Here is a 21,235-nt window from a genome sequence, read left to right as displayed (position 1 = left end):
CAACTAAATGAGAGTAAAGGTGTAACCTGTCAATAAAATGTTGGTTTGTATGTGCACTGGGTAGCTGGAATCTGGATTCTCATTTGTTTACAAAGTGTAATGAATTAATTGTTGTCTTTTTCTAGGACGGCATCTTGGTTCTCTGGAGAATGGACCAGCGAGGAAGAGTACATGGTCCTTCCCTGCTGAAACAGGAGTATGGAAAATCTCTGTGTCATTACGTCTTCCGACCACCCCCTCCAGGCGAGTAAGTCAGACAAACCTTTGTATAAATATATATATAAAACGTTCTTCTCCTGACTGTCATTTATTTTCAGGTTCTTCTCCTTCTCTAGTAGTTAGCTATTTGTGTCTTGTATGCAGGAACAGATCTTCCTTTTGTTCATGCCTTTCTCTCTTTTGCTGTTGTCTTCTCTTCCTTTAGTTCTTCTGATTAAAACTGTCACTGATCGTGAAAAGCAGAAAGCACATTGAAACACAATTATCCATTAAATCTTTGGCAAGAATAATTAATTTTAAAGTCACTTCTTAAATAATATTATTTATTTCCTCTCCAAGCAAGAAATAGGAAACAGCTCCATAGAAAAATGTATTTTTTCTTGTCTGCACCACTTCTGTTTCATATCCCTGTAAAAATAAGGATGCTTGTGGAAAAAAAAAGGTGAAACAATTCAAATGAAAATTAGTATAAAAGTTTTGCTTTGTACCTTTCTGAGTATTTTTTCTTTTTCCAATCAGTGTATGAAACATCCTTATTCTCTCTTTACAATATGTTTTATTAATTACTCATTCATTCTTTGAGATGGAAAGTATTCTGTCATGTAAGAAAATGGAAATCAAGTATCTGTTTGCAGGGACTTTGTACAGCTGGCAAAAGCAGCTGTGAGTGGTGATGAGAAGGCTTTGGATATGTTTAACTGGAGAAAAGCTGGAGCAGGAGCACCTCTGAAAATGGGACTCCAGGAAGGACTGTCCTTCTTTATTGCCTTGTCAGATGGTAAGAGCAAAACTACTTCTCCAGTCTGCTGGAAATTTGTTCTCTTAATGCTTCAAAATAGCCTACTGCACAATAGTCCTGTTTCCATATGTCCAAGATCTAGAATATGCCTATATATCCATCATATCCATCTATCCAAAAGAGTATTCACAGGAGTTGAAGAATATTCATAAGAAGAAATTACTAAATTTAACATCTTAGCATCTTCATGATGAGTCCTTTCCAAAAGGACACCATAGGTATTGGATTACTCATGTTCCTGAAGAAAAGTGATCTCTAAGTATAAATAAAATTAGAGCTTGTCAGCATTTTGTGCAAAGCTTCAAAATAATGCATGTGTTGTGGTTTTTTCTAGAAATAGGCAAATGCTGCTAGAACATACCTTTGAAAAGAAATTACTACTTTACTTTTTCATTTTTTTCTCATGCCTGGAAATGATGCTTCAGTCTAAGGGAGCAAAATAATCTGAGTATCTGTTTTGTTAGCTTTCTTCCTAATACTTTTTCTTCCCTGGCATTTGTCTTGTCCTTTTACTGTTCAGGTTACTAGTTTGCTCTGAGCTCGTTTGCATCCTACCCCAGTTGTTCTCATTATGCCTTCCTTTTCTCTAACCTGCCAACTCTTTGAACCCAAACCAGAATGTGTGTGACAAGTATTGTAATGAGTATGTGCCTAGTAGATGATTAGAGTATGTAATCCTCTCGATTCAAGTGTTAACTACTCTAAAAAACGTTCAAGTTATGCTGTTTCTGCAGTTCTGTTACAGTTTGATTCGGTGTTTACATTTTCAAGAATGAGACCCAGCATTTACACCAGAATAGCTTCTGAATGATTTCAGGGGTGAGGTTGTCCTGCTTTGCTACAGACATTAGGCTGTACCTTCATTGGATTCGTGAGGTACAAGCCTCTTTCTAGGTATTAACCATTTAAATGAAAAAGGGGTACAGGGTACTTAAGCTTGCAAAGAGAGAAAATGCCTGGCTGTGCCCGTCACTTTGACCGCAACCGTTGTGGTGGCACACAGCTCCATCTAGGGACAGACTCTGCATCCTGCAAAGGGCTGTCCTTCACGGCCTGGTTCTTGGGCCTCCTGTGCAAACTTTCCAGTTAGATGACACTGACCTTCTTCAGAGCAGCCTCACTGCCGAGGTTGATTTGGGCATATGTATGTTGGACCCCGTTCTCAGTCTGGTTAATCATCTTTCATAACTCCAGGATCAGTTAATGTTTTTGTAGGGTGTAAAGCTGACATGTAAATTCCCTCCAAGGTACAGATTCTCAGCTCAAACTTGTTTAATAAAAACAAACAAAAAAGACTTTTATTACATGCTTTTAAAAATCTCAAAAGAGATTTGACTAATGTCAATAAAACATCTTTTAAAGCAAAACTAAACAATGAAGCGCCTCAAAAAAGCTCAGAGCAAAATTAAACCCTCTAAGTTGCAAGTATTTAGATATGTTTTGGTGCTTCCAAAACACTGATTGTCGCAGTAAAACAGTAGTTGCAGTTCAGGTAATGTGTTGTATGAGATGCTTTTCTGAAGAGAGGATCCCTGAACTGATAACAATTTTGGAGGTTGTTTCATAACACTTTCCATGAGCATAAAGAATCATCTTCATTACCGAGCACCTGAGATGGTTGGTACAGGTTTTGGGACATAACTAGAACAGTGGAAATCATCCTGATATTTTTACTGAATGCACCTTTGTTTGTTGAAAACAATGTTTTATGTGAGTAGTAATTTTCTTTGGTCCCCTTTTTATTTCCTAAGCAGCATACACTTTTTGCTGCTTTTTGTCTTCTGAATGTCAGAGTTATTTGCTCTACTTAATTAGCTCAGATTTGTTAACTTTTGAGATCAGTTTCTTGTATGATATAGTGTGAAGACTTCCTTAAAGTTACTCAGAAAGCTATAACCTTCTCCCTACCTGCCTAAGTAGCTTCAAAATAGTGGTTAGCATTATCTGTGTGATTCCTGATACTTTGTATGGTAATATCCAAGTACAGAAGGTTAATTTAACTTACGAAACAATTTCAAATGGCAAATAAAATCACTGCTTCTTGTAAAAGATCACATAAAACTGCGATTCAATAGATAATCAGTTACTGCTGAGTATTACTACATTAAACAGATAGCTGTGTGTTAGAAAATTAAAAACTATTCCAACAATCCCAAGTAGAGGCTGGGGAATTAAAGCAGTCCTGTGGAGAAGAAATTGAATGTACTGGTGGATGAGAAGCTCCAGTGACCCGACTTCATTGTGTGCTTGAGCCCAGAATCCACTGTGTGCTGGGCTGCCTCCCCAGAGCATGAGCTGCAGGTCGAGGGAGGGGATTCGCCCTCTCTGCTGCACTCTGAGGAGACCCCCCCTGCAGTCCTGCATCCAGCTCTGCGGCAACAACACAAGAGGGAGATGGAGCTGTTGGAGCAAGTCCAGAGGAGGCCATGGAGATGCTGCAAGCGCTGGAGCAGCTCTGCTCTGGAGAAAAACTGAGAGAGCTGGGCTGGTTCAGTCTGGAGAAGAGAAGGCTCCAGGGAAACCTCAGAGCAGCTTCCAGTGCCTAAAGGGACTACAAGAAACCTGGAGAGGGGCTTTTGACAAGGGCCTGTAGGGACAGAAAAAAGGGGAATGGCTTTAATCTGACAGAGGGAAGATTGAGATGAGCTCTTAGGCAGAAGTTCTTCCCTGTGAGGGTGCTGAGGTGCTGGCACAGGTTGCCCAGAGAAGCTGTGGCTGCCCCATCCCTGGCAGCATTCAAGGCCAGGTTGGATGGGCTTGGAGCAACGGGGTCTAGTGGAAGGTGTCCTGCCCATGGCAGGGGTTGAAAGTGGACGAGCTATAAGGTCCCTCCCAGCCCAAACCATCGACAAGAGAGAAGCTACATGTTCAGTGTTTTATTTCAGGGAGGAAATGAAGCAGTGTGGAAAGAGGTGGGAGAGGAGTTTAAATTTTTTTATTTAAATATGTGGAACGTGGAGGATGGTAATATATTGTAAGAGTTTTGGAAAAACATTCTTTTTATTAGATACATCATATTGCCTCTTGTGTGCAACATTTTAGCATGGATCCTTAGTGTTCATTCTTAAGCATTTGTGTTTTCTACTTCAGCCTTTTTTGGAAAATATTGGTTCATTTCATAAGGTTTTTTGATTTGCACTGGTTTGAAATATTATATTTATGTAATATAAAATATTACATTTATGCAATACCATGATTTGCTAAGAAATTATGTGTGTGGGGCAAAAGATCTATCAAATTTTGATAATTTGTTTGGGTGATTTCTGTAATGCCATTTGTAAACTCTGTGTTAGTTCAAGGTTTTTTTCCGCTGGGTAGACCTGTGCATGATTTACACAGTATTAGAATTTAGCAAAAGCTTAATGGCTTTTAAAATGTTGATACGAGCTGTAGTTGCCAAGTCACCCAGTACTGTTGTCAGTGCTCTTAGAATGACACTATTCCATTTGCATGTGAAATTAATGTAGGAAAGATGTATTTAGTGTGTGTGGTGTAGTGTTGGAGTGTTTCTAAGCAATTAAGATTTCAGAAGCCATCATTTGTGCACATGTATGCAGAAAGTTTACTTGTAGTTTAAAATTATTTAAGTGACTCCCCTCTGGATTTCCTAGACAGGAAAAAAGTGAGTAAGTTTCGGATTATTGCTCTGGTGAACCAGGCAAGAGAATGATGATTATTTTTACCTTTTCAGCACTTGTGGAATATTTTAAGGTAGGAAGCAGCAACTTTGAGTTTTGTAGCTAAAAACTGCTGACTAAAAGCTATACCTCGTTTACATATACTGCAGGTTCTGTGCATTATGTGAATGAGAAAGGAAAGACAAGGCATGTATTGTCCACAGACAGTCTGGTCCAAAAACTTCTGTTCATGGAGGAAAGAGAGGTTTTAGTAGTGATAACAGAGAACCTGCAATTGTCCTTGCATGCAATTACTCCTGAGGGAGAGGCAGAAGAGCTCATGAAGGTAAGAGACTGCAGGGAAAAGTTGCAATGTTTCATCTTTGTGTTTGTTAGGGTTTTTTGATTATTACTTTTTCCTTAGAAATGAATCAACTCTCATTTTTATTTCTTGGATGATACCTTGATGAGCAAATACAGCCTCATTTGTATCCACATTAAAAGTGGAAGAGAGCGATGTGTTACTGAACTTGGGAAGGTAGTTTTCGTCTTGCCTTCCTGTTTTTTCTTGTTTTTTTTTTGTTCTGACCCTATGTTAATCCTTTTGCACTGCATTTACCTTGTCTAAATGAATTAGAGAAGAATTTAAAATTCCAGTATAATCAAATATTCGTTAAATTTGGATAAATAGTTGATAATCTGTGTCCTTGGTTTTATTATCATCAGTTGCTCAGAGGTGTTTTGCCTTTCAGATCAGTAGAAGTAGCATCTTCTCTTGGTGATACTGCCTTTGCAAATCTGGCAGATGGTTTAGTTCTCACATTGTTGAAGGGTTCTTCATAGCTGCAAAGGCAAGGAGGCTTTTAAAAAGTTGCAACCTGCAATTCACAGAATCACAAATAATACTGTAGTGACCCAAAAATTATTGCGTAGGGATAAAAACCAAACTGACCTCATCCAGAACTTGTAATCACCTTGGCTCAAATAAAACACTGTACTGTTAGAGAATACTGCTTGGGGAGATGGCAGTCAAATCTTCACCCTTCTAAGACTTTTTTTTTCTTTTCATCTCAGATGGAGAAGACTGGGGACTTCTGTATTTCAGGAGTGTCCACTTCTTATAAATCACTACTTATTTTTGACTAGAAATAAGATTTGGTGCTTCATATTTTAAGGCAATCTTTATAAAGGCCTAAGAGAAAATGTAGTACAACAGAAAAATCCCTGCTCCTTACCTACTTCATTAACCCACTGTGAGGTTTCTTTTATTAAATTTATACATCATATAATTGATGCATTTAGTGGTGATCACTGCCTAAGAGGAACTGTTGGTCTGCCTGAACTAACAGCTGTAGTTATTCTTTGTATTTTAACTTTTTAGCCAAGCTAGGCAATTCAGCTGCTTACTCTCTTTCAGAGTGTTTCTCCTGCTTTCTGTAAATTTATTTATTTGCTTATGGTTGGCAGGTGAAGTTGAGTGGGAAGACAGGTCATTCTGCAGACATCATTTTGATAGACCACAGCCTTATTGTTACAGCACTAGGTGAGACAGTCATCAGGTAAGAATCCTGTTTTAAAACTGTTCTGGCTGCCCATTAGAAGTGCCATCTAAAAGGTTTGTGGTCTGCAATGCACTGAGTATTTTTATTGAACTGCTTTGTGGGTTTGTTTTTTGTTTATTTTTGGTTTTCTTTGGTTTTTTACCAGTAAAGAAAAACTTCCAATATCTTCTCATTTTGTTTCTCAAAGTAAATAAATGAAATGAAAAATCTGTGTCCTTGCAGACAAAATATAATTCTGTATATCTTCCTCTCTAGTTACTTCATTTTGTCAGGGAGTACTACCCAAATCTATCTTTCTCAAGCACTGTTACTGATTTCTTCTGAAAATACAACCATTTGTGTTCTTGCATGAGAAAGATAATGACTTTGCTGTTCTTCCCATTGTTACTATCTTAGGATTCTTAGGATAGTCACAGCATCAGCAACAGGAAAAAAAGTGCTTGCTTTTAAGAATGTGTTTGTGTTGCTGTAATATAAGACAAGAATTTGTTACTTCTATACCTAATGATTTAAACTAAGTAAGTTAGTTTGCCGTGCTTCTGTGTTACTGTGTTTGTTCTGTAGATTTTATAGTGTTTCATCTTAAAAAAAAACAAACCAACAAAACACAGAACAACCCCCTAAATCTTCTTCTTCCCTGTCTTTACTAAGACTTGTTCTACCTGTTTCTTCTAACTTTTGTTGGGGGGTTGGGGTGTTCAGTAGTTCACTTTCTTGAGCCTCTATCAGCTGCTATCAGACAAAATCATCTGTTAATTTTGTGAGATTGTGATAAAGACCAAGTATCAAGAAGAAATATGTTTGATGACAATATTCAGTGCTAGAAAATAAACCTAAAGGATTTAAGTAGTCTGAAGGGTTAATGGTTAACCAAGGAATATTCTTAAAATAGAGAAAGAGGTGTAAGTAGGGAGAAGGAAAATTAGAACTAGACCTCACTTCTTTTCTATTCTATTTTTCTTGAAGTTTGGTTTGCTTCTTACTTCTTTCTTCGTAGGAAAATATCACAAAACATGCTGCAGGTTAAAAAGTCAAAGGGAAAGGAGGGAGATTGTTAAGAAATTCACATTCCAGAGGCAGCTGTTGGCAATTTAATTTTAAAGATTGAATGATCTGGGCATTATGGAAGTAGCAAATTAATGCCATCTACAGCATCCCATTATTGATTGTGTTTAGCAAGACACCTGTAAGGAAAAGCATTGTTAACAGTCTTGTTTTGTTCTTAGGTTCTGGGATTTGGACCGAGACGAGAACTATGTGCTCTCTCCAGATGTGCAATTTGGCTTTGAGGGAGGAGAATGTATTAACTGTGTTTCTTACTGCAGTGCTAAAGGTGAGAAATAACATGTCAGCTGTGATCTCTGGATCCTAAACCTTGTCTTCAGTGCCCTGCATTCAATGCAGTATGTTCATCTTGTTACTGAGGGTTTCGGAAACAGCATGTGATGTAGAAATGTTTTAGTTCAGATCAGGAGTGCGCTTTTGAAGGTACAATGAGATCATTTGATACTCAGTGTCTCAGTGCAGAGTTATCTCCTGGCACACAAGCTGAATTCCCTGTGATGACACTGAACTGGTCCAGGTACTCCTGTGGTCCACCTAATGCACTCCAGTATGTTGTGGTCATTCAGTCTAGAAGCCCACACTAGAGCTAATGTGAAGCGGAACTCACCAAACATGTATGGCATGAATGTCAGGTCCTTCAGACTGATGTTTTCTACAGAGCTACTTCTGTGCATCACCTTGTTTGCCAGTGTAGGCATAGCTTGTGTCTGCTAGAATGGTTTTCAATGATGACCTACAAAATGGAGCCTACAAAACCAACTATTCAAAAATAAATCATTAAAATTAAATCTGATATATTTAAAAGATAACTTCAGCTGGTAGCTTAGAAAATGGGCCTTGCCTTGTGAAACTTCTCCCATTTTGTCTCCAGTTCGGGACTAAGATGCTGGTTTGCAGTAAGGCAAAGAAATAGATGCTGCTAGAAAAAGGCGGCTTCTCAGTACTTTATAAGCGGAGCTAGGCTGCTTGCTGCTTCCTATAATGCGGGTTTGTTTTTTGGAAGTTTAATGTACGAAATGGCTAAAAGGTTTGTGAATGGCAGGTCTCTTGGCAGCTGGTACTAACAAAGGGAGAATAGCTATGTGGAGGAAAGCCGCAGGGTCTGATCAGGGCACACGGGCTTCGGAGGGCAAGAAGTGGAAGCTCCAGGCACCTACAGAACTTGAAGGAAGTGTCACTCAGATAAAGGTAAGACAGGAAGGTGACTTCTTCACAAGCATTAAATGAATAGATCATCTTTGTGCAATAGATCAGTATGATCACTGTCATGCAGATGTGTGCACCAGCAGAGGCTGGTTCTCCTTCAGAAGGAGGATGAAAAACCCACATGGTCAGTAACTTTGAAAATTGAAACAGCCAGATATGTTACCTGTTTGTAGCTATTCTGTTACAGGCAGGGTTGAAATGCTCAGTATAACACACTGAAATGCAAATACATCACTCTGTCTGGGAGAATTAGCAGTCATGGCATCCTTAAATCCAAACATCTTTTTTTTTTTGTCTTATTGACAAACCCTTTGGATTCAGCACCCTGAAATGTTTTTCTGAAAAAAGACAGATAGCCAGAAATGTCAAATTTACAGAAATTTATTAAAATAGAAAGCAAGGAAATCTGAATAAATTATTTTATTTGTAGATAATTTTCTTTTTAGTGACTTTCTCAACATAAAATTTGCTCTTACTGGTGGTTGCAGAAATAAAAAGATGCATTTATAACCAAATATTTTTTCTGTGGGAAGATGCACAATCTGAAAGGGAATGCTGTATTAGTACACACAAAATGATGTTTTCAGCTGTTTTTTTCTCAGAAAAGGTTTCTTTACTAGTTAAGTTTTTAGGTGTAACAGACTAGATGTGAATGATAAGTTTTCTCTTGCAAATATGCAAAACTTTAAAACACTTCTGCTATTTATAATATTTGTAATGCTGAAGGCTATTCCAATAGATAGCACTATAATATATTTTTTTTAACCCATTCTCTGTTAACTGTCAGGGTGCAGCATTTTAGTTTATTTGAAATATTTACCTTTGTCACAGGCAGCTTAAATGCTGACATTATAGAGTTATTAGGATCTCAATACATGAAGAAGAGAAATGCTGAGCATTAGAATTGTAAATTTAAATAGTTTTACACTAAGTAACAGTTAACTTCTTTGACCACCACCTTTTTGCTAAAAGGCAAAGTTTGTTATTTTAGGTTCTCCAGCATTTTTTGGTTGGTTTGTTTTTTATACACTATTACTAAGCTTTTTGGGGGATTTTAGTGATTCTTTTCTAACTTAAATTATTCTATTGCTTTGCTTTATACGTGAGAACATATCTGTTAGTTTTTGGAAGGTGCCTTTCAAGAGAAAGTAATTTTATGTTTTCTTCTATTCTGTATTCACATAAAAATGGAAAGTATTTAAAAAGCAATGGCATTTGTTTGTCCTGGGTTGACATATACTGAGTAACGAAAGGTCCAGGATATAGGAAATAGCATGTGCCATTAGTATATCATACATCTGCTAATACGTTGGGGGAAGGGAAGAGATATAGGTGCTTATGTCAGCATGAGCATTCAAGCATTCTCCGGATCACAAGATATGGGATGCTGTCCAGAAATAGCACCTTGTTCCCAATGTTTGTTAGCATAAACAAAAGCATTGCAAAAAGTTGTCAACGATCACTGTGCTTTTATATCCTGTTATGAAGCTGGCCTTAATTATGGAAACCCTAGATTATTTTTTATTGTAATCCCTGCATTCAAAAAAATATTTTGTAAAAGATTTTCAAAACTTTGTAAACTGGGGGGGGTTTAGTCTGGAGAAGGGAAGGCTCAGAGGGCATCCGTCACTCTACATCTACCCAAAAGAAGGATGGAGCCAGGAGGTCACTGGTCTCTTCTCCCAAGTAGCAAGCAATAGGGTGAGAGGAAAGAGCCTCAAGCTGCACCAGAGGAGGCTTAGACTGGATATTGTGAAAAATTTATTTCCTCAGAAGCATGGTCAGGCGTTGGAACAGCAGCCCAGGGCAGCGGTGGAGTCACTGTTCCTGGAAGTGTTCACAAACCATGTAGATGAGGCCCTTAGTGCCATGGTTTAGTGGTGGCCTTGGCAAATGGTTGGACATGATAATCTTAAGGGCCTTTCCCAATCTAAACAATTCTATGATTCTTTAATCTTCATAGAACTCACTGGAGGAGTTAGCTGGAACATGGAGATTCTTTCAGGAGAAGGGGAGCAGTGTACTTTTGGACCCCTTTGTTGATGCATGAGATTTAGCAGGCTTTGCTAGGTAGGGAGCTTGAACTGACTGAAAACCTTATCAAAACTGCAGAAAGGAATATGGCAATCAAAAAGAAACTATGCATGCAACTGGCTTTTACAGATTGTAGAGTTATTAATCCCTTTAAATATTTGATGCTATCTTGCAGGAGTAAGTGTAAGGTGGTACCATAATATTTCAGGAAAGAAAAGTGGTTTTGATTGAAAAAACGAGCTTCTGTACTTAGTCAAAGGCAGTCTGCATAGCTGGGTAAGAGCATAACAGCTTTAATGGGTAATAATTTCTAGTCATTTACTAGTTGCATTTAGAGAGTAGGACTTCGTATATGTATAAAAATGTTTATCCTACCCCTTGCCGTCTGGCATGGGACATTGCTGTGACTGTTCAAGATCTTTGATGAAATTGTGTGTTGTTTTTTTCTCTTCCCATTCTGTGCAGTGGGGCTCTCGGAGAAACCTGCTGGCTGTGAACACCACCAGCTCTGTGGTGATCCTCAGTGAACAGGCCATGTTGTCTCATTTTCACCAGCAAGTAGCCATTGTACAGGTGTCTCCCAGCCTATTTAACGTAACCAGCTTCAGCAGAGGAACCACACACAATCTTCGTGTTGATATGAATGTTAATGGAATCTTCGCTACTGAGGTTAATTGTTTTGGGTTTTTATTCATTTGCTTGATCAATTGCCTAGTTAAGTGTATGGAGACCAATTTTATAAGTCTTTAATATAACCTCTCTTTGATATTCAGTTTATTATGTTATGGAAGTCTTATTATGATAGTAGCAATGATGCTGTGGTGGAGCTGATTTTTCATACAGCATAGTGACTTAGTAATTCCCTAGGCACTGACCAGGGAACTTCTAGATTACCAGAAGCCTTCCAACCCAAGATACAGGGGTACTAGTAAATGGTGGTGATTGTGTGGAAGGTCTGGCTCTGTTATGCACGAATTCCTGTATGATTCCAAAGAAACTGATTGTGTATATCCTTTTCCTTTTTTGATGGTTTTAGGATGCTGTAGTATTCCGGAACACAAAGCAAGTTACTGTCTTTGAGTGTGCAGGAGATACCTTCAGAAGTGCAGGTAGGGCTTAGAATGATCAGAATTAACATGGTTCTCTTCTTCCAAAGTTATAAATACTCCTCACTCATGATAGCTGATGGACTGTGATCATATACACAAGCTGAAAAATATACAGCTAAGTCAAGTAAATTAGATTTTTTTTCTATTATTAATTTCCCCTAAAAATTTCTGCCTTGAGAAACAGGTTATTCCATCATTCCCATCCAAAATCTTGAGCTCTTTTAAGACCCATCAAGTGTTTCCTGTTTCTTCTTGTCTATATTTACTCATTTATTTTAGAACTTTCCCATGCTGAATCAATGTATTAGTGCCACCTAGGTTTCACTAGTCTCTAACACTCATGAAATAATTTAAAAGCCACTCTTCTGACAGAAATTCCTTTATCATTCTTCAGTTGTAGTTCAGTGAATGAAGGAATGAATTCTCCTAACAAAACCTCACATTGCACTTGTCTCTTTCCCTTCCTTCCTCCCTCCCTCCTCCTTCCTTCCTTCCTTCCTCCCCCCCCCCCCTTCCTTCCTTTCCCCCCTCCCTCCCTCTTCCCGTATCAAATCTTTCCCCTTCCTCTCCACTTCTTCTCATGGGCAGAGTGTACAAAGTTCTTGTTTTCAGTAGGAGTCCCAGCTTTTGATTGTAGTGGAAGAATGGCTGCAACACCAAAGAGTTTAAGAATCAGTAGAGACTGATGGATTGACAGCTGTATTTGGTGCAAGATAGTGAAAATTTAATGCTTTAAGTCAAAATTCCATTTCTCCCTGCCCCTCTGCCCTTTTTAAAAATCTGTTTATTGCAATGATGGCTTTATTACGACTGTTCCAGGCTCTTTCCCTTGTGACTCTCCAGTTCTGTCTGTGCATGGAGAAAACCTGTACACAGTTGAGCCATATCAGGTCCAGGTCCGTACGTGGCAGGTAAGGGCTGATGAAACCATGAACTGACAAATAAACTCTTGTTTTCAGAGATTGCTTTTGCAGCTTAAAAGTTAAGTGCATGTTCTATGAATCTATTAACTGTCTTAGAAAAAATATTTTATTTCAGCAGAAATATTTTTGATATTTTGTGTTCTTTAAAGAGTCTGTCACTTTAAACACTGTAACTGAGAAGAATCAGAATTCTGTAAGAAAGAATTCTGTAAGGAATGGACTTTAAGAGGATCAAAATTGCAAGCAGGTTGAATATTTATATTACTGACAGGAAGATGAACATACCGAATATGCTTGTAAGATAATGAAAAATATCCTATGCACATTCTGTGTCTTCTTGCAAAATCTTTTGCTTAGCCTTTGTAGCCTCTGCTAGTCAGGGAGAACCAAAAAGAGAAATCTAATTGTTAGAGTTCTGTGATAATTTTATTTAGGAAATTTATATATTAGGAATATATAAATTCATTAGGAATTAGGAATATATAAATTCATATATATAAATATATAATAGGAAATGTTATAATCAAGGATGTGTTGGATTTATCACAATAAGGACTGATTTCATTCATATATTCATTTTTGCAGCTGTGTACTAAAGGACCTTCAAGTACTTTTATTTCTGTATCCCTCTTGATTGGAAAAAGTTGTATTATTGAAGTAGAGATTGTTGCAGGATACCTCTAAATGTTAATTTTTTGGGGGGCTCTTCATTCAGTTTTCAACCTGAAACACAGGTTGCATTTATAGAGACGATGTCTGTAGCTCCTCTCACTTTGCTGGCAGTGATTTGTCTAACACTGAAGTTCAGCCTGGTGAACTTGGTGACAAAGTAAGTCCCTTCTCCTTTGACTGTGAACACACAAACCTGTGTTACATGTTTTTTCTCAGGGGACAGTTAAACAGCTGCTGGTGTTCTCTGAAGCAGAAGGGAATCCATGCCTCTTGGATGTCTGTGGAAATTTCCTGGCTGTGGGAACTGATCTGTCTCACTTTAAAATCTTTGATCTCTCTCACAGGTATTAATAAGCCTTTTAGAAACATCTGTTTGTAACTGAGCATGTATTTTGTGGGGAAGGGGAAATCTTTGGTTGGTTTTGGTCTGATGAAAAGTGATAACTCCTTGGAATCTTGAGATTCAACATGTGCAGCCTATGTGAACTGATGGCCTATCCCTAAAGCAAGGGAAGAGACAATTATTACATAAATCATGGTATGAGTAATAGTAGTAATGGTAATAATAATAATAATAATATTTAAGGATATTGTGAGGGATATGTGATGTGTGCATTTGAAAGTATGTGGAGATTTTATGGAAGATGAAGACAAGAATGTCACATGTTTCTGCTGATAACTTGTATAAGGCTTATCTCAGAAGAGTTGAAATAAAAAAAAACAACAAAAAAACAGGTCTTTTATCTCCTCATAAACCAACAACCTTGACTCAGTGTATCAATGGAGGAAGTGACCCTAGAATTGTGGACACTCAGTTCTTCCTCCTGTTTAGTTTAAGAGTGAACTTGACTTTGTTAAAACTTTTCTGTGTGTTCCCATGCTGACAAACTCCTGTGGCATAAAAAAATCCAAGACTGACATGATCTTCAGTTTGGTAATTTACCTGCTAAGGTAATTTTGAAAACCCGAAAAACCTCAGGAGTCCAGTGAATTATGTTCTTAACATAACTGTCACCAGAGGAATGCTGAAGGCTAGTTACTTGCCCACTTGGAAACTCATTACCTGTGTTGAGGTCACACAGATTCTGCATGGGGCACAATGTGAAGGTTATTGGATTTGGGAATATTGTAATTAGCACAAATATTGGATTATGATGTTTGATAGTGAAGAAAAAGTAGCTCAAATCCTGCACATGATGTTCAATTTTTATGGCTAGTAATGAAAACCAGATGGTGACACTATAGTGCTCTTTAATTTCAAAGCACGCATAGTTGGTGTAGAATAAATGAGAGGTCTAAACATGTAACCCAAGAATGTTATTTTTATGGACTCAAAGTGGTCTTTTTTCAAGGGGCTGTATTGTGGGTTTAAATTAGTGTCACTTCTTTCTGTCATATTCTTTTGGCTCATGAGATTTGTCCTCTGTGGCTCAGTGATCGCTGGGTTTGTGTCTATACCAGCAGTGAGATTCTTTTGAGATAATATAAGCTGTAGGCACGTGAGGGTGGGGAAGGGTGGGTGTTAAGTATGTGAATGATACAGTCTTCTGAACTTATGTACAGAGGGAAAGTCACCCACTAATATGACATAAATAGAAGCCCCCAGTGATATTTCTTTATTTCTGCTCCACAGTGTGTTCTCCATACAAAGAACTTTTATGTGTGGTCTGTATTCAACATTCATGGTACTGTTCAACTTACTAATGTAGGAAAAACAGACCTCAAAATTCTGCTAGGATGTTCTTGCTGGATAGCCCTGTTTGGGGAATTCTGTAGGAGCATTGAAGTTTATTCTTGCTTGTTAATTGAAGAACAAGTGTGTCATTAACTTTTTCCTGAAAGAAAGGCAGTTGCAGCAGTTCTCTGGAGAGGGAGATGGAGTCTGGGGCAGGGGTGTCATAAGGTAGAAATAGTTTGTTTTTAAAAGTCTTACCCATCATGTGAAAATGTTTTGGCTCATGTATTACCAGTTGCTTGTCACTGATTTAAGTTTATGCCTTTCCACAGAGAGGCAAAAGTACATTGCAGTAGCAAGAATTTCTCCAAGCTGTTTCCTGGCCTGGGAGGTATCGCATCTGTCAAGTGCAATGCTAATGGCAATAAAGTCAGCATCCTTGTTAGCAAGGTGAGGCAAAGCTCTTCACTTACTACCTAGGACCTGACCATCAGTTAATAGACTGGTGCAGTTCCAAAAGATTACTGAAGACCCAAGATTAGCTTCTCCGAAATAAACCTACATGTTCCGTGCAGTGTATTCGGACTTGAAATGTCATGTCCAAGCTTCTAACTAATCGGTAAAATTAAGGTATGTTATGTGAGAAGAACAACCCCTCAGAAAAGGAAGGAATATTTTAGGTACAAAAGCTCTTTGTAGCATTTCAAAGAAATCAAAGGCTAACTTGCTAGCATAGGAGAACAGCAAGAAATTTTTTAATTATTTCTTCCAAAGAATATTCTTGTGTGATTACCAGTAAACAAAACTGAGAGCATGAATCACATGAGATAAACAGTCCTCTTCTTCTTTTTGACTGCATGCTTCAGCAACTTGTTTTCCCTTCTTGTAGGCGGATGGGAACATTGACTCCAAGATCTGTTTCTATGATGTTGAAATGGACAAAGTCACACTCTTTGATTTGAAGGCTGAACAGGGAAATGGTAGAAAGAAACTTTCTTCTGGACAAGGGATTGACAAGTAAGAAGCTTTTATTTCAAGAAGTATTACTTGTCGATTTAAGATAGGAATCTGCCCTATGAAGATAAGCAGCACCTTAAACTGACATTCCTCTGTCTTTGTGTAGGTACTTGTACAAATGTAATTATTTTATTTCTAAAGAATTAATTAAAACTGGTGCATTGTATGTCAATCAGACTGCATCCCTGTCTCTTCCAATATATGAACTAGGAGGTGTCAAATGAAGGTATTGAAAGCAAGCTCAAAATATGCAGGACAAGGCAATCTTCAGACAACACACAGCTGAGCTAAGGGATTCCTTGCCAAAGGAAGATACAGACTGTGAAGGAGGGTTCATGGAGGTTTTGGACAATCCACAGAAGAGAAGTGCAGTGGGAGTTGTTAGATATGTGGAAGACATAGCTGGCTCAAAGGTCTCACATGAGGATGATTGGGTGTTGAGGGGGTATGTGTAGAGGTATTATAGGACCGGAATAAGGATCCAGATCTTAAAATAAAAATCTTGGAAAACTACTCTTCCATGAAGAGTTTACGGGGTCAGAACTAAAAAGAAGCATGTAGAAGCCCCATCTAGGAAAAAGTTATTTTTGAAGTCCAATACAGGATGTTTTTGTATGGATAAAAACCTCAGAAAATGTCTATTCAGAACTGACAGCTTTGTTTTCATACAAGCTGTTCTGTGGCAAATACGTTATAATTCCTAGTATCAAGGCTTCAAAATGCAGTGAACTAGGAATTCTTATGGAAGTACAGTGGAACGCTGGAATACAAATTCCTTCTGTTTTTACAGTATTTTTTCTGACTGTATTAAGAAAAAAGTAGTGTTAGAATAGAAGCTGGTTTGATTTTTTAGGAACTGTCTTCTTTAGGTCTTGAAAGAAAAAAAAAAAGGATTTACTTTCCTTAGCATCGAAAATCAGAAGAAACTACCCAGCTCATCAAAAGCTAAGAACACTGCCTTATGTCTTGGTCAGTCATGCAAATAGTGAAATAATGAGTAGTGAGGAAGTTGTTTTCAAGTGTAGTATCCTGTGTAGCCCAGCAGAGGCCACCAGGAGCTAGTGATGCTTTTTCACAGATAGTTGAATGCTGGATGGTGCTGGTATGAGTAATCCATTTATCTGTGCTTCATTTTAGAGTATCTTGAAATTGGAGTACACTCAGCAGAAAATAATAATAATCTACACTTCTTCCCCTGCTCTCTCTCTCCTGAAGCAGAATCTAAACACTCCCTATTTTTTTTACGCAAATCCTGTTTTTCAGTTTGCAAGTAATTTAGTTTGAATTCATGGCATGGAAAGGACATGGTATATTTCTGCATCCCTTTGGATCTTTTCCTTAATTTGTCTTCCAGCCCTACTTCAGTCCTCTCCACAAAGTCCACCCTTCAGTGGTGACAGCAAATAAGAAAAATATTATGTCTTTATTTTTAAAATTTGACACCTGTTTATAGTCTGTATTTTGTCATAAGGATTCTAAGCCATTGTTAAAACAGTCTGGTTCTGTATAGAACTCTGGAGTTCCCCTCCACACTGCGAAGTTCAGCAGTTCAAAGCATTGATTGTGCTGCATGCCCAGATCTCTTTGCTGAGCTCTCAGAGAGAGCTCTGTTGCCTGCAAATATACTTTTTTCCCCCGTCAACTTAATTACAGTTGTCTAGTTGTGACCTCTTATGACCAGTGTTTAACTGGATATGAATGTGACAAATCCCATGTGAACATACCAGAAACTCTACTGGTTATCTAAATGCACATCAGTGTATTCAAGCTCTCTTTTAATGCCTGGCTGGGCATTTCTAGCAGTGCTGGCAATAAGCACTCTAAAACCCAGAAGAAGACAGAGCTGAGGTAGTCCTCATGTTACAGTACCTACACCAGTAACAGTCAGATAGATTGTTTGAAGGATGTTCAAGTATTTCTGTAGGACACGTAGTTTCAGTGGATGCAGATTTTGAGTGTCTATTTGTATTTGTGGTAGTGCCATCTTTTTTCTACTGAAATGCTTTATGTTATATAGTCATGGTTAATCTATACAGAACAAATTAAAAGAAGCATTGACATGTATAAAATGTAACGAGTCAGGAAGATATATATGGTTAATGTTACAATGCAGAGGTAACTGATGGTCATCTGAAAAATTATCCTTTGGTTAGTCCTTTATTTACATTCATGCACTGAATGGGCTGGAATTATTTCGCTTTCTCGCTTTCTACATTTTTTTCATCTTTTGATAGGTCTGTTGTGGAGTATCCAGAGTTGCACAATCACATCCCTGCTTGCCATTTCTGGGACCAGAGTGAATCAAGACTTTTCGTATGTGAAGCAATTCTTGAAACAGGCCTAGAGTCTCCAGAGCAGAAGAAAAAACAGACAGAAAGCACAGTATGGTCTTTTTGTTTTTTTGTTTGACCTTGCTTTACATGGAGTTCTCCCTGTCCGAGTAATAAGTCATTGGTCCTTCATTAAGGGTGTGGGAGTACATAGTATACATTATATTGTACAAAAAAGAGCAGTGAAACTATGTGTTTGGTGTCTGTGGCTTCAGGCACAGCTTTCTGTACCTCAGCTCTCTGATTTAACCCTAGCTTGCATACAAAGAAAAGGAGGTGATTTTGAGAATGATCATAAATGCAAGACTCTATCAGGCCTACAGTTTTTCAGGTGACATTTTTGGTGAGTTAATTATCTAGAGGTTTGATACTTACTCTCTTTTTTTTTTTTAAATAATGCATATTTTAGCAGCAATAATTAATTTAATAGAGTAACAGGGACCCTACCATTCAGGTGAACAGTGAAGTACACTTTTCCCACCCAGTTCTTACCATCTTCTGCTTTTCTGGACAGACATTGTACATTTTTATGGTAGTTTCCAAATTTCCTTTACAGTCCTTTTTACATTAGAAAAAAGATTTAATTTTTATTGATCACAAATGATCTAATCAATTATTTCTTTCATAAGACCAACAATTCTTCCCCATGTTCCCTGCTAACATGCTTGCAGTGGTCCTTACCATTTTATCTGAACAGAACTGCCTGTTCTTCATAAATGCTCTGTTGATTTGAGACATCCATGTTGATATAAAGTTTTCTGATTCATGCATGATTTTAGTTAAACCTCCTCCAATAGGAAAGAGAAAGCTCTTTGTTTCTTTTGTTGGTTGAAATGACCTTAGAAAAATCATGGGAAGATCAATATAGAAAGGAGGAATGGAATAGGGATGTCCTTAAAGGCTTTGCTAAGATATTCCAGAAAGAAAAGAACACTTCAGCCTAATAATCTTAATATAAGCAAGAAAAAATATTTGGCTTCTGCATAAAATTGAAAAATAAAATTATATGAAAAGAGCGTAACTTACTTTTTGGCTTTATTCAAAGGGACTTTTAACTGTGTGTTTATCCTTTAAGAAATGAGAACCTCATCTGGAAGTAAATACTTCATTTTGACTTGAGTCAGGTCAACATTTAAGCTGTTAAAGAAACTTTTTTGAATGGCTGGTATATTCCCTGGAAACTTAAACCAGTCAGTGAACTGCTAAAATTATGATAGAAATAACATAATATTAATTAAAAAACAAAAAAAAATTGTTGAAAGCAATTGGGACTATTTCTTTGCCCTGAGTCAGATCTGTCAGAGAGACTTCTAAAGCAGCAGCAGGGATTTCCCTCTTCATAGTGGTGAAGTTGGTTCCTGAAAGGCAGAGATGGAGGTCCCTTTGCAGTAGGAACACAGTCTGTATTGTACAATGAGTCATTAGCTACTTACTCTGGAGAGGAAGTGTGTAGCTCTGCCCTCTCCAGCCTATGTGTGTGTGTGAATGTATATGTCATATTATTTTCAAGAGGAGGTTCTGCCAAGTGAATATGGAAAATAAAAACAAATTGAAAAAGGATATTGCAGCATAAAAACAAAACAAGGCTTTGCTTCCTTTTCCAGATGGATGTTTGGATTTTATCATTCTTCAGTACTGAAGAGCATGGCTTTTTGCTTCAGGACAGTTTCCTGTTGCCTTCATCCTACCAGGTTCTTCTGGGCGTAGAGGTGCCCCATTATTACTTTGCAAAAAAGGTGAGGAAATCTTTCACAATTCCTGCCCTTCCCATAAGTGCAGACTTCACAGGGATCAAACTTAACCAAATGGAGTCTGGGATAAGTAGAGCAACTACAATGGCAGTTCCTGCATCACCTGTAGAAATGACATAAAGATACCTCTCATGTGGGCGTACTTTGCAGTATTGTGGAAGTTGCACTGAATTGGCTTTTCATGGGTATTGCAAACTGGATGTGATGAACAAGCACAGGAGACACAGTAATTACCAGGAAATGTAACGAAAAAAGGGATGTGAAACAATTCTCTTCTACTCTGTATAGTCACCGTGCCTCTTGCAAGGGGGGTGTGTGTGTGTGTGAACTTTACGTAGGCAGGAGGGGGCATTTCCTACTGGCTTTAGCAGAAGCAACCCATTTCCTTTTTGGAATGGAGCTTAACCCCCACAGAATACCAGAGAGAGCAAGAATACTCATTTTGCTCTATCACCAAATGCCTACAGCATTTGCTCTAGCACCAAATGTGCTACAAATACCAGGAATGCATGCTTTAACTTCTTAAACTTGAATATGAATCCGAAATTGTTTGCAACTTATGTAAATAATGCCATGCTTAATTCCATGGATACTGGAAGAAATGAAGCCTACAAATTGGGTTTCTGGTTAAGATCTGATCTGAGTTTATTAGTGCCTGTTAAGATGATGATTTTCACTGCTGCCTTCTAGTAGGGGGAGCTTACCGGGGCATTTATTTTTGTTAGATCAGCAGGAACTTAATATTAACAAGACTTCTAATCCTCTGTATCTCCTGAATAAGACAGACCGATATGATCATATCAATCTAATTTCATGTAGTTTAAGAGCAGTGTTAAACAGGGAGAATATGTCTAGATGTTTATCTGCTTAATATATCTAGATTCAGAGCAGTACTGTGCAATTTAGCCCCCTTCCAAAGAACTGACTCTTGTCATTCTTCCTGTGCAGATCTAGCTTTTAGAGTTGCACTACATTTTACTTTCCTTTTTCTCTTAATTTAAAAAGTCAAAGGTGATCTGCTACATTTCCTATTCTTTTAATGCTTCCCCCCCATCATGTCTCATGCCATTTTTCTTCAATATTATGACTCTTTTTTTTTTTTTTTTTAAACTCTGCGTGGATTATTGATGCTGTTAGTTGTTTTTTCGGAGGGGATGTATTTATAAACCTGTAATTATCTGCATTATTTTGATCCTTAATTCTCTGCTTTTCTGTTTCCATTTTCTTCCCTCATTAGGTTCCTGTGTCTTAGTGAC

At 37.8% G+C, this 21,235-nt stretch overlaps 1 protein-coding gene across 3 annotated transcripts in view; it reads left to right on the top strand.

The window, feature by feature from the left end:
• The window catches only part of IFT140 (intraflagellar transport 140), a 77,567-nt gene that overhangs the window by 8,694 nt on the left and 47,638 nt on the right, over positions 1-21,235 (top strand). For 2 of the 3 annotated variants that reach the window (XM_057410269.1, XM_057410270.1), the window contains exons 4-17: positions 126-247; positions 855-997; positions 4,806-4,981; positions 6,103-6,194; positions 7,424-7,530; positions 8,305-8,450; positions 10,968-11,171; positions 11,539-11,611; positions 12,431-12,522; positions 13,423-13,550; positions 15,214-15,331; positions 15,771-15,898; positions 18,133-18,280; positions 19,833-19,964. In XM_057410269.1, the coding sequence (XP_057266252.1) occupies positions 126-247; positions 855-997; positions 4,806-4,981; positions 6,103-6,194; positions 7,424-7,530; positions 8,305-8,450; positions 10,968-11,171; positions 11,539-11,611; positions 12,431-12,522; positions 13,423-13,550; positions 15,214-15,331; positions 15,771-15,898; positions 18,133-18,280; positions 19,833-19,964 (1,809 nt within the window). The remainder of the gene's footprint in view (positions 1-125; positions 248-854; positions 998-4,805; positions 4,982-6,102; positions 6,195-7,423; positions 7,531-8,304; positions 8,451-10,967; positions 11,172-11,538; positions 11,612-12,430; positions 12,523-13,422; positions 13,551-15,213; positions 15,332-15,770; positions 15,899-18,132; positions 18,281-19,832; positions 19,965-21,235) is intronic. The other variant, XM_057410271.1, reaches the window with a different exon arrangement.

Source organism: Pezoporus wallicus, unplaced genomic scaffold, assembly GCF_028554395.1.
Source record: "Pezoporus wallicus isolate ANWC-B61680 ecotype Strahan unplaced genomic scaffold, APGP_CSIRO_Pwel_v1 contig_4046, whole genome shotgun sequence".
Classification (NCBI taxonomy): Eukaryota; Metazoa; Chordata; class Aves; order Psittaciformes; family Psittacidae; genus Pezoporus; species Pezoporus wallicus.
Note: the sequence above shows the minus strand (reverse complement) of the source record. Positions and strands in the feature narration are given on the sequence as shown.